At 42.0% G+C, this 15454-nt stretch overlaps 1 protein-coding gene across 20 annotated transcripts in view; it reads left to right on the forward strand.

Annotated features, from left to right (window-relative positions):
• TBC1D5 (TBC1 domain family member 5) overlaps nt 1-15454 on the forward strand; it is a 759729-nt gene that overhangs the window by 659747 nt on the left and 84528 nt on the right. For all 20 annotated transcript variants that reach the window (XM_033930686.1, XM_033930692.1, XM_033930693.1 and 17 more), the window contains one exon: nt 1869-1954. In XM_033930686.1, coding sequence (XP_033786577.1) covers nt 1869-1954 — 86 coding nt within the window. The remainder of the gene's footprint in view (nt 1-1868; nt 1955-15454) is intronic.

The following is a 15454-nucleotide window of genomic DNA, read 5'->3' on the forward strand; positions in this document are numbered from 1 at the left end:
ACTCTGAGTGTGAGCTTACTTTGTCAGCCCCTGAATCATATGGCATACCTTCAGATCCATCTCCTCCTCCTCCATCTGTCACTGTGGCCCCAAGAAAAATTGATTCACTCTACAGAATAATTTCTTGCCCTGGATTTAACAAACCACAACACCAACACCAATTGTTACTGTGGAGTCGATCCTCAAAAGATCCTCCAGTACCAAAGTTTACACTTCTGCACCACTGGGACACCGGTACTATAGACAAGTTTGGTCACCATCTCTATCAAAACTCTATGTTGGGCAATAGAATGCTAAATTACAACTTCTACATATCATTTTATTTTAAACATCTTGTAAAAAGAATTGGCGGATTTCGAGCAGTATATTCCTCCAGAACATCTTAGGGATTTTCAGCAGACTACTCACAGTCTTCTACAAACCAGAAAATATATGGCATGGATGGCATTTGATGTTTTTGAAATGTTATCCAGAGCATCTGCCATGTCTGTTGCGATGAGACATCTTGCTTGGCTACGAGTCTCTGACATGGATATTAATCTTCAGGACCATTTAGCCCACATTCCATGCCTGGGGGAAGAACTCTTCGGTGATAGAATAGAGGCTGCTACTCAAAACCTGACTCAGCATGAGCAGAATTGGAACTCTTTGAATAGATCAAAGACTAAGAGTCACCATCTAAACCTGCTTTTTATTCTTACAAGAGATAATACCCTGCAACATCCTCTTCTTCCAAACCACCACCACAAAAGAGACAAAAGCAGCAGCAACCTCAAAAGTCCCAGACTTTGTCTGCTCAAAAGCCAGCTCAGTCTTTTTGACATGCTTCTAGGGAGACAGTCTCCCTCTCAGCCTCTTCCCCAACCTATCGGAGGTCAACTACAATTATATCATCGACGTTGGGCTCTCATCAGGACAGATTCGGGTCCTAAAGGTCATCAAGGAGGGTTATTCATTCCATTTCCTAATAGTACCTCCAAATTACCCTCCAAAAGAGTCCTCTTTCACTTCACAACAGATGTCCTTCCTTCTTCTTCAGGAAATCAAAGCTTAAAAGACACCCGATCTTTGCATAATCTCATTATACCTGGAATTGAATTCCAAAGATTCTTACTGTAGGGTGGTAAGTACATAAGAACAAAGAATAACTTTACTGGGTTAGACCAATGTTCCATCCAGCCTAATATTCCATCCTCAAGGTGGTCAATCCAGGTCACTAGTACCTGGCAAAAACCCAAAGAGTAGCAGCTTTCCATGCTACTGATCCAGGAAACTGGCCAAACCTTTCTTAAAACCAGCTACACTATCCGCTGTTACCACAACCTTTGGCAATGCGTTCCAGAGCTTAACTATTCTCTGAATGAAAAAATATTTCCTCCTATTGATTTTAAAAGTACTTCTTCATTAAGGTTTTTTAGGTCATGCACACTAATGCAAACAGTGCATGACCTTAAAAAAATTGAAATATACCTTAAAAACTGTCAGGTTAGAAATGTTCTCAGTGGGTAGAAAAGTCTTATGTTAAAATGTACTAAGTCCATTTCCTAATGTGATTTAGCAAAAGAGAAATGGCAAGGTTTGAATTCAGTCTCATTTCATGAGGTTCCCCTGCACAGAGTAAATGTAAAATAGTAAAGGTTTCATTTGAAAATGAATTTTCTACATTTTAACGCATCTTATTATTTAAGAGAAAATCATTGTCTTAAATTTTAACATCATTAAAGCTTAGATGATAAAAAGTTGCATATTTATTTTCTTTTAGTAAGCATTGCAATTTAAACTTATATTCATTTTTGTGCATCTTTTTAAATTGTTTGGATGATTTTTTTAGGTTTTGATATCAGGTTTTATAAATTTTGTTTTCACAGAAAAATCCAAGACCAGTGAATTATCAGTTCCAGCAAAATTTAGATTATTATAAAGCATGTGGAGCAGACCTGATGAATAAAACTCGGTAAGATCAAGTGTCATGTATTGGGATGTGTAGTTTGAAGAGTTATTTTCTCAAGTGAAAACACCATAAAATTATTTTGGAAAGTGTCATTTTTTTATTAATTACCTCAAAATATATAGGTTTATTAGCAAGAATTGGGGAGGGAATTTTTGAAAGCATTTTCTTCAAGTGTAACAGCTGTAAAAAAAAATGGTTTTCATATTTCTATAAAATACTTTTTTTTACAAAAAGGGTGGTTGATGCGTGGAATAGGCTCCCAGTAGAGATGGTGGAGACAAAGACTGTCTGAATTCAAAAAAGTGTGGGACAGGCAAGTGGGATCTCTTAGGGAAAGGAGGAGATAGTGGATTCTATGGATGGGCAGATTGGATGAGCCATTTGGCCTTTATCTAAACTAAACTAAACCTTGGGTTTATATACCGCATCTTCTCCACAAACGTGGAGCTTGGCACGGTTTACAGGGGTTGGAATAGAAAGGAACTCCAATGGAATTATAGAAGTAAGTATAAAGAGAGGTTAGAGGGCTTAGTGTACCAGAGAGGGAAAGAAAAGTTACATTTTAGAGAATAGCCAAGTTTTCAGATGCTTATGGAATAGTTGAAGGGAGCTCAAGTTACGAAGTGGGGAGGTAAGATAATTCCAGAGCTCAGTGATTTCTGATGTTTACCTTGGGGAAAACCCCACCAAAAAATGTCCAAATGACTTTCTTCATCAAAGTATCTCTGCAGGTCACAGCATAAATCATTTTACCAATCAAGAGAAAGGTACAATCAGTGCAATTTGGTAAAGGATCTGCATGAGGCTTTCATTTTGAAATCTACCTGTTGAATTAAGAACAAGCAGAAATATATGTGCATACTTTGTACCCAGCACTCTCCAATGGCCCAGTTTTCAAAGAAGAAATGCCATGGGAAATTTGATTAACCTAAATCTAAGTAATCACATTTTGTCTAGTTAGATACCAGCTTGTTTTCAATTGGATTTTAGATGCTCAAAATCTAGTTGGCTAAATTAGATATTCTAGAAAACAATACTAAAGAATGCAGAAAAATACTGTAATAACCAAACACACTTCTACTTGTTATCAGAAACAAACAGGTACATACGTGTATCACAAACTCTAATACAGGGGCACTACAACAAGTGTCAAGTGAAACAGAGCAACCAATAAAATGAAAAATGAGGAGGAAAAAGCCTCAGATCCCAACCTTCACCCTACAGAGACAGGTGACAGGGTAAACCTCATAGGCAAAAAAACCTCCTCATATACAAATTACTGTAAATTGGTGCTCTGAGCAATGCAAGTAAATCCACTGAAAATCCAAAGATTAATACACTTCCCCCTCCATATTTGCGGGGGTTTGGGACAGAGCCGGCCCGCGAATATGAAAAAACCGTGAATAATATTTGGGCCGGTTCTGCCCCTAACCCCCGCTTCCCCTGGCTATTTTAAGCCCTGAAAGCCCCTCCTTAAGCCTTACCTGGTGGTCTAGCGGGTTTTCAGGCAGGAGCGATCTTCCCACGCTCCTGCCCCATGCAGATCGCTCACAGGAAATGGCTTCCTTGAGCTCCCATAGTCTCTTGAGCCATTTCCTGTGAGCGATCTGCACGACGCAGGAGCGTGGGAAGATCGCTCCTGCTCGAAAACCTGCTAGACCACCATGTAAGGTTTAATGGGGGACTTATAGGGCTTAAAATAGCCCGAAAAATGAAAGTGATATTTTTTGTTTAAAACCGTGAATAAGCGAATCCATAGATACGGAATTCGCGAATATGGAGTGGGAAGTGTAAATAAAAGGCTTATCTGCTTTCGGAAAGGTGCTGTCATTCTGATGGCCAGTGTTTCACATTCATGGCTGCTTCAGTGTGTGAACACACTGAACAGACCTAACCGCAAAAAAAATAATAACTTCAGAAAAAAGATACATGCATACTCATAAGTGCTGAAAAATATATTAACTATTGTGTAAAGAGAAAAACAATGAAATATACCTGTATTTTCAGAAACCTCCTGAGTGGTGTCTTGCTGCTTCACAAACGTAGCTACAAGACGCCATCCAGGACTAAAAAAAGGAAAGGGAAAGGGGGAAATTGATGTCATATCCTCATTTCTCAAAATGCACCTATTTAAAGACAAATGATAAAGAGAAGTATAGCTGGAAGCTGCCTCAATTCCCTAGACTGAATGCTGATCCCAGTAAAGGAAAACTCCATGCCAACTTTTAATTTAGTCCATCAAATATCTTTTAGGCAAGGAAAATATATTTTGCAGCTGGAAATAACACAGAGACATCTGCAATGTCTTGATAAAACAAAAATGTCAGTAGATAAGCTCAATCTAAACCAATTCAAGCTTTTAAATTTTATCCTACCAGGTCTTCACGGTTATATCCAGAGGACCACAAAGATTCACTGAGGAAATGCCAGATGTCATCAACAATACTTAAGATAATACATCAAACTCAATAGAATAGATGCCATTCCAGCTTTTGATTTAATCCTACAGGTTCTTCACTGTTTTATGCTCTGTCATACGTATCTTAAAAAGATGAGTGATCTGTCCAACATATATTTTGGGACATGGACATATCACTAGGTACACAACAAAGGTAGAGGAACATGAAGTGTTGTATGAGAGAAAAACTTCTTACCAGTACAGGGATCTCTAAACCATCCTTCACTGAGGTGTATGTCAGTGTCCTGTTAACATCAGAAGAACTTAAAAGTTCTTTCAAGTTAAATTGTTGTGTAAATTCAGTCCTCAAAAAAGAGCCCTTAAATGTAGGTTGAAGTTCCAAAATGTCCCAATGGCATCTCAAAATGCGAACTACATCATTAATCTTTGAAGAATATTATAATACACAGGAGATCGCTTCATCTTCTGCAGAACAATCACGCTCAAGAAACAACAAATCTCTGTTCAAAAATTTGGCCCACTTATAGGGTCGATGAAGAACTTCCAAGAGATAACCCCTCTGAACAAGACTGATATTCTGTTATGTCCAAGCATATGCACCTGTATTGAAAAAATTAAGAGATAAGAAGACTCTGCTTAAGAAACATGGGGTGATTGCTGGAGAACTACAGAAAAGTATTTCTGTCAGTGGATTTATGAAAGATCGTAGTGGCAAATTTATCTCCATCTATAATCACCAAAACATCCAAAAAAGAAATTCTATCTGAGTGGTAAGAAATGCTAAACTGGATGTTAAAGTGACAGAAATTAAGCCAATGGCAGAAAGATATCAACTGATCTTCTAAACCCAACCACACTATCAATACAGCGTAGCCAAATGCCAATAAAAGCAGAAAAAGGATTATGTTTAATCCACAAAGCTTCAAATATCTGCATTAAAAGATTGGCAATGGAGGGGGTCATAGTGGCTCCCATGGCCACTCCAGAAATCTGTTAGAAAAATTGATCCCTATAACGAAAATATATATATATTTATTATTTTTTTTGCATTGCCAGAGCTAACAATTTTATTTTTAAAAATCCGTAGGAATCCTTCTATTTTCAGAAGTCAAATCCCAAAACTCCTTGGTAATGCAAATAGTCTCATTTTGTGGTATCACTGTGTATAGCAGGGATCTCAAAGTCTCTCTTTGAGGGCCGCAATCCAGTTGGGTTTTCAGGATTTCCCCAATGAATATGCATTGAAAGCAGTGCATGCACATAGATCTCATGCATATTCATTGGGGAAATCCTAAAAACCCGATTGCGGCCCTCAAGGAGGGACTTTGAGATCCCTGGTGTATAGGGACTTGACATCCAAGGTAACAAGAAAAGAGATCTCCTTAACATTCTTACTTGCTGCCAATTTACCTAAAAAATTAAAGGTGTCCCAAAGGTAAGAAAAATCCGTAAGCACACTAGGGCGCAAAAAATGTCAATGAAACAGAAAAGGGGCTCCAAGACTGTGCTTCTGCTTGAAACAATGGGCATCCAGGTGGTTCTACCAAGGTCTTATGAATCTTTGGCAAAATATAGAACACTGGGACATGTGGATGGTCTATTTTTAGAAACAAAAACTCTGGTTTAGTGAGAAACCCTTCTTTCAGTCCCTGCTTGGTGATGTCCCTAACTGTTTCTAGAAGGTCTGGAGTGGGATCCGAATGTAACTTCAAGTAATCAGAAGGAGCAGACAGTTGTTTGTAAACTTCTTTATCATAGTCTTCTATATTAAGTATAGAAACTGCCCCTCCTTTGCCTGCATGGCAAATACAGATGTAATGATTAGATCTCAAAGATTTCAGCGCATCATATTCCTCTTTGGATAAATTGAAAGGTTGATAATGTTTCTTTAAAGAAAGAGCCTTCAAATCCCTAAGAACTAAATCTTTAAAAGTAGCCAAATGAAGACTTGGGGCTCATTCAGTTATGTATAATTCATTCAGTGACAGTAATTGGGTAATGAACAAAAAAACTCCTTTAAATGTAACTTGCGAGAAAACCTTTCAAAATCAACACACAAATGAAAAGGTTTAGATAGTTGAATAGGAACAAAGGTTAAACTCTTGGCTAAAACTGATTGTTCAGATCCAGATAAAGAATAATGTGAAAGATTAATCACTGTATAATGCATCGTCCTGTTGTCTCTCGTAGGAGATTTGTCCCCCTGAGATCTGCTGTTGGGATGCATTTGTTTCCTTTGTCTAAAAAATCCTCATCAGAGTTAAAGGTAGAACCCTTCGCAGACAGGCAGAATGTTCAAAATCTACCTTTGTGGGCATACCAGGATTTACTTACTAGCTAGGGACAAATAGATTATTTGGCATAGTCAAACTCATCCCTCTTAAACTTTTTGATCTTAAATTTCTGTAGATTGAGCTTAAATGACTCAATCTTTTTCAGCGTATCTAGAATTGTTTGTCAAACTCCAAAGGTTCTAAAGTGCTCTTGAGTTCAACCACCTTAGTGTCCAAGTCAAACTGAATGGTCTCAGATATTCTTGTCTTTTCAATAATGAGCACCCTTAGGTTAAGCACCATTTGTTAAGGAATGAGTTTAGACAGTGCTGGGGAGGAGCCAGCTTTCTTGGTACATATAGGTACCAATGACATAGGAAAATGTGGGAGGGAGGTTCTGGAAGCCAAATTTAGGCTCTTTGGTAGAAAGCTGAAATCCAGATCCTCCAGGGTTGCATTTTCAGAAATGCTCCCAGTTCCACGCGCAGGACCCAAGAGACATGGTTGAGATGATGGTGCAGAGATGAGGGATTTAGATTTGTTAGGATCTGGGCAACTTTCTGGGAAAGGGGGAGCTTATTCCGAAAGGATGGACTCCACCTTAACCAGGATAGAACCAGGCTGCTGGCGCTAACATTTAAAAAGGAGATAGAGCAGTTTTTAAACTGAGATGTGGAGGAAAGCCAACAGTCACCTGGGAGTGGATGGTTTGGTGTGAGGTATCCTTGGAGGATACTATTGAAACAGGATATTTAAGGAGTCCCAGTAGAGAGCTTCCAATAATGGTTAAAGAAAGCCAGGAAGGTTTAAGAGGAAGGCAGCGTAAAAGACTCAAATTTTCCCTGTCTTCTCAGCAGCCTGTAGTTGCAAGGGAAAAAACCAATTTGAAGTGTCTTTATACCAATGCTAGAAGCCTAAAAAATAAAATAGAGTTCGAGTATATAGCACTGAATGATGAGATAAATATAATAGGCATCTCAGAGACCTGGTGGAAGGAGGACAATCAATGGGACACTGTGTTATCTGAGTATAAATTATATCGCAAGGAAAGAGTAGATCAAATTGGAGGGGGGTTGCGCTATATGTTAAAGAGGGAATTAAATAAACTAAACATTCTGCATGGTATAGGTAGCAGTGTGGAATCCTTATGGATAGAAATTCCATGTGTGAAGGGAAGGAATTTAAAGATAGGGTTATACTACCATCCCCTGGGACAAAATGAGCAGACAGATGAAGAAATGTTTTCAGAGATTAGGAAAACTGGAGAAATGGGTAACAGTATAATAATGGATAATTTCAATTACTTCAGCATTGACTGGTTAAATGTTACATCGGAGAGTGCTAGGGAGGTAAAATTCCTAGATGTCATAAATTATTGCTTCTTGGAGCAACTGGTCTGGGAACCGACAATTGAGGGTTCTATTTTAGATTTGGTCCTTAGTGGAATGCAAGACATAGTACAGAAGTTAACTGTGTTGGGTCCACTGGGAAACAGTGATCATAACGTGATCAAATTTGAACTGATACAGGGAGTGACATCGCAAAAGAAATCTACTGTAGAGGCATTTAATTTTTGAAAGTGTGACTATGATAAAATGAGGAAAATGGTTAAAAAGAAGCTAAAAGAATCAGTTGCAAAGGTTAGGACTGTAAACCAGGCATGGATGTTATTTAAAAATACCATCGTGGAAGCCCAGACCAGATGCATTCCACATATCACAAAGGTGGAAAGATGAGGAAACGAGAGCCAGCGTGGATAAAAGGTGAAGTGAAAGAATCTATTAGAGCCAAAAAAACATCCTTTAAAGAACGGAAAAAGAATTTGAATGAAGAAAATAAGAAGAAACACAAGCACTGGCAAGTTAGTTGCAAAGCATTGATAAAGACAGCTAAGAAAGAATATGAAGAGGCAAAAACTCATAACAATTTTTTTAGGTACTTCAGAAGCAGAAAACCTGTTAGGGAATCTGTGGGACCATTGGATGATCAAGGAGCAAAATTATTTGCTTTGGTCTTTACGTAAGAAATCTACCTGAACCGGAAATGGTTTTCAAGGGTGATGATGCAGAGAAACTGAAAGAAATCTTGGTGAATCTGGAAGATGTACTAAGCCAAATTGACAAGTTAAAAAATGATAAATCGCCTGGACCGGATGGTATACATCCCAGGGTACTAAAAGAACTCAAACATGAAATTGCTGACCTTTTGTTAGTGATCTGTAACCTGTCGCTAAAATCGTCTGTAGTACCTAAAGATTGAAGGGTGGGCAATGTTATGCCGATTTTTAAAAAGGGCTCCGGGGGAGATCTGGGAAATTACAGACCGGTAAGCCTGACTTCAGTGCCAGGCAAAATGGTTGAAACAATTATAAAAAATAAAATTGTGAAGCACGTAGACAAACATGATTTAATGAGACAGAGTCAGCATGGGTTCAGCTGAGGGAGATCTTGCCTCACCAATTTGCTTGACTTCTTTGAAGGTATGAATAAACATGTGGATAAAGGTGAACCGGTTGATCAGAAAGCTTTTGATAAAATTCCTCATGAGAGGCTCCTGCAAAAATTAAAGAGTCATGGGATAGGTGGCAAAGTTCAGTTGTGGATTAGAAATTGGTTATTGGATAGAAAACAGAGGGTAGGGTTAAATGGTAATTTTTCTCAATGGAGGAGAGTAAACTGTAGATTGCCGCAGGGGTCTGTACTGGGACCGGTGCTATTTAACTTATTTATAATGATCTGGAAATTGGAACCCTACCATAAAAATCCTAGGTTTCACCCTTGACCAATAACTCACACTTGACGCCCACACAAAAATCTTAATCAAAAAAATATTTCAGTCTTCTATGGAAATTATGCACACTAAAACCTTACTTTGACTTAGCATCATTTAGATTGTTAGTACAATCACTAATCCTAAGCTCACTGGACTACTGCAACATAATCTACCTAGAATCCCACAAAAAACCATAAAGAGACTGAGAACGATCCAAAACACGGTGGTACGGTTAATCTGTGGACTGAAAAGTCTGACCACATCACCCCATACTTCAAAAAACTTCACTGGCTACCAATCAAGGCCAGGTGCTACAAGACACTATTCGGCACCTCACCCACCTACCTCCAGAGACACTTTGTCCTACAGAACAAACCCCGCCTCTCTCGCAGACTACTATTATCCTTGTTCCCGAACACCAAGGGATGCCAATATGAAAGATTCCTTGATAGGACATTATCCTTCTAAGCAGACCTTTGGAGCAATACCCTACCTTCTCCTGAATTCTCTGGCATACCAATCTTTCAGAAAAGCACTGAAAACCCACCTTTTTGACAAATTTGTTTGAACTTCCAAACTCCAAACCCTCACTAACTCCACCTTTAACACTCTCCCTCATCCCACTTCCCTTGTATCTCGCTTCCTTTCTGCCTATCTATCCCCACCTAAACTTATGTTTATTCCCACCTAAACTTATGTTATCTCCCTGTACACCTATACCCTCTATATACCTGTACTTGTAGCTGTGCCTGTACTCTGTAATCACTCTTCGTTTCCATTCCTGTACACTGTCTTGAACTGTAAAGGTATGACAGGATATAAATAAAGCTATTATTATTATTAAACTAGTTTTTTAGCCCGTTACATTAACGGGTGCTAGAATAGATGTGTAGACTTAAGCATTTCTTTCTTTCTCTTTCTTTCTGTATGTCTGTCTTTCTTTCTCTCTCCCTGCCCCCTTTCTTTCTGTATGTCTTTCTTTCTGTCTGTCTCCCTGGCCACCTGTTTGTCTTTCTTTCTGTCTGTCTCCCTGGCCCCCTGTCTGTTTGTCTTTCTGTCTCTCCCTGGCCCCCTGTCCAGCAGCACCCCTTCCCTGTTTCACCTGTCTAGCAGTAGCCCTTCTCCCTTCCTTTTACCTCCCCCCTGTCCAGCAGCACCCCTTCCTTGCTCCCCCTGTCCAGAAGTAGCCTTTTTCCCTTCCTTTGACCTCCCCCCTGTCCAGCAGCACCCCTTTCCTGCTCCCTCTGTCCAGCAGTAACCCTTCTCCCTTACTTTTACCTGCTCCCTATCCAGCATCCGCTAGGTTGGGCAGCCTCGGGGCTTTTGCTAGGCTGGCCCATCTCGCATTATTGAAGTGGGCCAGCCTAGCAAATGCCCTGCGGCTGCTGCCGCTGCTGGTCCGGGGGTAGAAGAAGAGGTGTCCTGGCAGCATAGTCAGGAGGCAGAAAGTCAGCTGGCATCAGAGATTGGGGTAGAAAATCAGCTGAGGCAGGCACTGCGCATACATGGCACGGAAGCACGGATCACGGTGCATGGAGATTGAAGTGTGCATGCGCACTAAGGGTTTTATTATAGCGGATTTGTAAATGACATTAAACTGTTCAAAGTTGTTAAAATGCATGCGGATTGTGAAAAATTGCAGGCAGACCTTAGGAAATTGGAAGACTGGGTGTCCAAGTGACAAATGAAATTTAATGTGGACAAATGCAAAGTAATACACATTGGGAAGAATAACCTGAATTACAGTTGCCAGATACTAGGGTCCTCCTTAGGGATTAGCTCCCAAGAAAAGGATCTGGGTGTCATCGTAGACAATACGATGAAACCTTCCACCCTATGTGTGGCGGTGGTCAAAAAAAGCAAACATGGTGCAAGGAATTATTAAAAAAGGGATGGTTAACAAGACTAAGAATGTTATAATGCTGCTGTATCTCTCCATGGTGTGACCTCATTTGTAGTATTGCATTCAATTCTGGTCTCCTTATCTCAAGAAAGCTATAGTGGCGCTAGAAAAGGTTCAAAGAAGAGCGACCAAGATGATAAAGGGGATGGAACTCCTCTTGTATGAGCAAAAACTAAAACGGTTAGGGCTCTTCAGCTTGGAAAAGAGATGTCTGAGGGGAGATATGTTTAAATTCTACAAAATCCTGAGTGGAGTAGAACAAGTACAAGTGGATTGATTTTTCACTCCATCAAAAATTACAAAGACACTTGATGAAGTTAGAGTGAAATACTTTTAAAACCAATAGGAGGAAATTTTTTTTTTTGCCCAGAGAATAGTTAAGCTCTGGAAGGCATTGCCAGAGGTTGTGGTAAGAGCGGATAGCGTAGCTGTTTTTAAGAAAGGTTTGGACAATTTCCTGGAGGAAAAGTCCAAAGTCTGTTATTGAGAAAGACATAGGGGAAGCCACCGCTTGCCCTGGATCAGTAGCATGGAATATTGCTATTCCTTGGGTTTTGGCAAGGTACTAGTGATCTGGATTGGCCACCGTGAGAACAGGCTACTGAGCATGATAACAGAATACCACAGTCACACATGACAGGAATAGTGTTAGAGGAGTGCAACTAGGCCAACTGCCCCCTGGTCAAAGAGAACCCTAAGCCAGCTGGAAGTTAAAGAAGCATTATCTGGGCTTTGCAGTCCCCAGTTATGTCTAACACCAGCTCTAGCAGGATATATATTTCAAATCTGATATATTCTAATCACAAAATAGAAATAAAATTATTTTTTCTACTTTTTGTTGTCTCTGGTTTCTGCTTTCATCTTCTTTTCACTCTCTTCCTTCCAGCGTCTGCCCTCTCTGTCTCTTCAATCCAGCATCTGCCCCTTCCATCCACTGTCTGCCTTCTCTCCCTTCCATATGGTATCTGTCTTCTTTCTATGCCCTTCTCCCCTTTCCATCCAGCCTGCGCCCCTCTCTCCTTTTTATAAGATTAATTCCAGCTTCACTGCTCTCTTCATTTTTATCTCTCCTACACCAGATCTAGCATCTTTGTCCCTCTTTGCTTATTTCTCTGCTGACCCCCTTCCCAGCATCAGTCTCTCTACTTTCTCATTCCTGTCTCTCCCCTTTCCCTCATCTGATCTCTCCATTCCACCCTGACCCCTTCCCCTCCTCTAATCTCCCTGCCAGCTGTTTCCTTTCTTTTATCCTTCTCCCTTCCCAGTAACTCTCTTCCCTTCCCTTTCTAACCTCCCCTCCCAGCAGCATCTCTTCTTTTCCCTCCCTCCAGGTCCAGTAGCAGCTGTCCCTTTATTTTCCCTTGTCCAGCAGCTTCCCAGCCTCCAATAGTGGCTTTTTCCCCTCACAGCAACTCTCGGTACTTGCCAGCGCAGCGATTCACTAAGGCAAACTTGGGTCCTTTGATGGGTCACACCGCCTCTGAGGAAAGAGGAAGTTGCATCATCAGAGGTGAGCCGCAACTCAGCAAAAGCCCCAAGGCTGCCGAAGTGATTCACTGCACTGGCAAGTACCAAGAGCTGCTGTGAGGGGAGAAAGCCACTGTCGGAGGATCCCCATGATCTCGCCAGCCTTGTGTGGACCAGCAGAAAATATCAGCTCGTCGATGTCGCCGGCCCTGTGCGGACCGGCAGGAATTTTCTGCGGACCGGCAGTTGAAAAACACTGGACTAAATTAACAGTTGGCATGGATTTTTTCTTTGCTAGGAATGGCATTCAGTCTAGGGAATTGAGGTAACTTCCACTTATATTTCCATTTATCATTTGCCTTTAAGCAGCTGCATTTTGGGAAATTAGGATATGACATCAATTTTCCCATTTCCCTTTCCTTTTTTAGTCCCTGATGGTGTCTTTTAGCCAAGTTTGTGATGCAACACCACTCAGGTGGTTTCTGACAATACAGGTATATTTCATTGTTTTTCTCTTTATACAATAGTTAATGTATTTTTTTTAGCACTTATGTATATGCATGTATCTGTTTTCTGCAGTTGTTATGGTTTTTGCTGTTAGATCTGTACAGTGTGTTTACAACCTGAAGCAGCCATGAATGTGAAACACTGGCCATTGTCAGTATGACAAACCTTTCCTAAAGCAGATAAGCCTTTTATTTGTTAATCTTTAGAATTTAAGTGGATTTATTTGCATTACACAGAGCAACGATTTAATTTGAATTTGAGGAGTTTTTTTTTTATGCCTATGAAGTTTACCCTGTCATAGGGTGGAGGTTGGGATCTGAGACTTTTTCCTCCTCATTTTTATTTTATTGGTTGCTCTGTTTCTCTGGGCACTTGTAGTGCCCTTGTATTAGTGTTTGTGATGCACGTATGTACCTGTTATGTTTCTGATGTCAAGTAGAAGTGTGTTTGGTTATTAAATTACCTAATATTAACACACTTTTGTTTAAGAGTGATAACGGTGAAAATTACCTTCAGCGAGACAGAGGATCTCAAGTGTCTGCGGTTAAAACCTTAGAGCTGATCGTAAGGAGTAACCTATATGCAGACTATCATTGGTCCTATTCGTCTCAATGGGATTACTATTTTAAAGATTTTTAAATACAGTGGTGCCTCACACAACGAACTTAATTGGTTCCAGGAGCAAGTTTGTTATGCGAAACGTTCGTTATGTGAAACGCGTTTTCCCATAAGAATACATGTAAAAAAAAATAATTCGTTCTGCAGCATAAAATATGCTAAGATGACATAAAAAAAGATAAATTTTTGGTTATTATTTTTATTTAGATACATCTAAAAACATAATTGTTTTTTAAAACAACACACATTTTTTAAATTTAAAGACAGACTAAGTAGAGTCTAATTTTACAGTGAGAGAGGGCAGAGTCTCAGCGGCAAAAACTGGGACTTAACTGTTCATTTTTTTTTTTTTTCTACCATGTTTCCCCGATGATAAGGCAGGGCCATCAAATAAGACAGCCCCCCCTTTTTAGAAAAAAATGTAAAATAAGGCACCCCCCCGCAAATAAGCCACCCACCGATACCTGCGCTTACCCGAATCGGGTGGTACGGTGGGTGACTCCGTGTGGTCCCTGGCACCCCCGACACGATCGGGGCAAGAGGGAGCTCAAGCCCTCTTGCCCCCCCGACTCCCCGACACGATCGGGGCAAGAGGGAGCCCAAGCCCTCTTGCCCCCCGACTCCCCGACACGATCGGGGCAAGAGGGAGCCCAAGCCCTCTTGCCCCCCCCCGACTCCCCGACACGATCGGGGCAAGAGGGAGCCCAAGCCCTCTTGCCCCCCCGACTCCCCGACACGATCGGGGCAAGAGGGAGCCCAAACCCTCTTGCCCCGCCGATTCCCCAACTCCCCGACAATATCGGGCCAGGAGGGAGCCCAAGTCCTCCTGGCCACGGCGACCCCCTAACCCCACCCTGCACTACATTACGGGCAGGAGGGATCCCAGGCCCTCCTGCCCTCGACGCAAACCCCCCCCCCCCCCAACCACCCCCCCCCCCCCCCCAAGAACCTCCGACCGCCCCCCCAGCCGACCCGCGACCCCCCTGGCCGACCCCCACGACACCCCCAACCCCCTTCCCCGTACCTTTCTGTAGTTGGCCGGACAGACGGGAGCCAAACCCGCCTGTCCGGCAGGCAGCCAACGACGGAATGAGGCCGGATTGGCCCATCCGTCCCAAAGCTCCGCCTACTGGTGGGGCCTAAGGCGCCTGGGCCAATCAGAATAGGCCCGGGAGCCTTAGGTCCCTCCTGGGGGCAGGGCCTGAGGCACATGGTCGGGTTGGGCCCATGTGCCTCAGGCCCCGCCCCCAGGAGGGACCTAAGGCTCCCGGGCCTATTCTGATTGGCCCAGGCGCCTTAGGCCCCACCAGTAGGCGGAGCTTTGGGACGGATGGGCCAATCCGGCCTCATTCCGTCGTTGGCTGCCTGCCGGACAGGCGGGTTTGGCTCCCGTCTGTCCGGCCAACTACAGAAAGGTACGGGGAAGGGGGTTGGGGGTGTCGTGGGGGTCGGCCAGGGGGGTCGCGGGTCGGCTGGGGGGCGGTCGGAGGTTCTTGGGGGGGGCGGTCGTTGGGGGGAGGGGGGGTTTGCGTCGAGGGCAGGAG

The sequence above is a fragment of the Geotrypetes seraphini genome, chromosome 2 (genome assembly GCF_902459505.1).
Source record: "Geotrypetes seraphini chromosome 2, aGeoSer1.1, whole genome shotgun sequence".
Classification (NCBI taxonomy): Eukaryota; Metazoa; Chordata; class Amphibia; order Gymnophiona; family Dermophiidae; genus Geotrypetes; species Geotrypetes seraphini.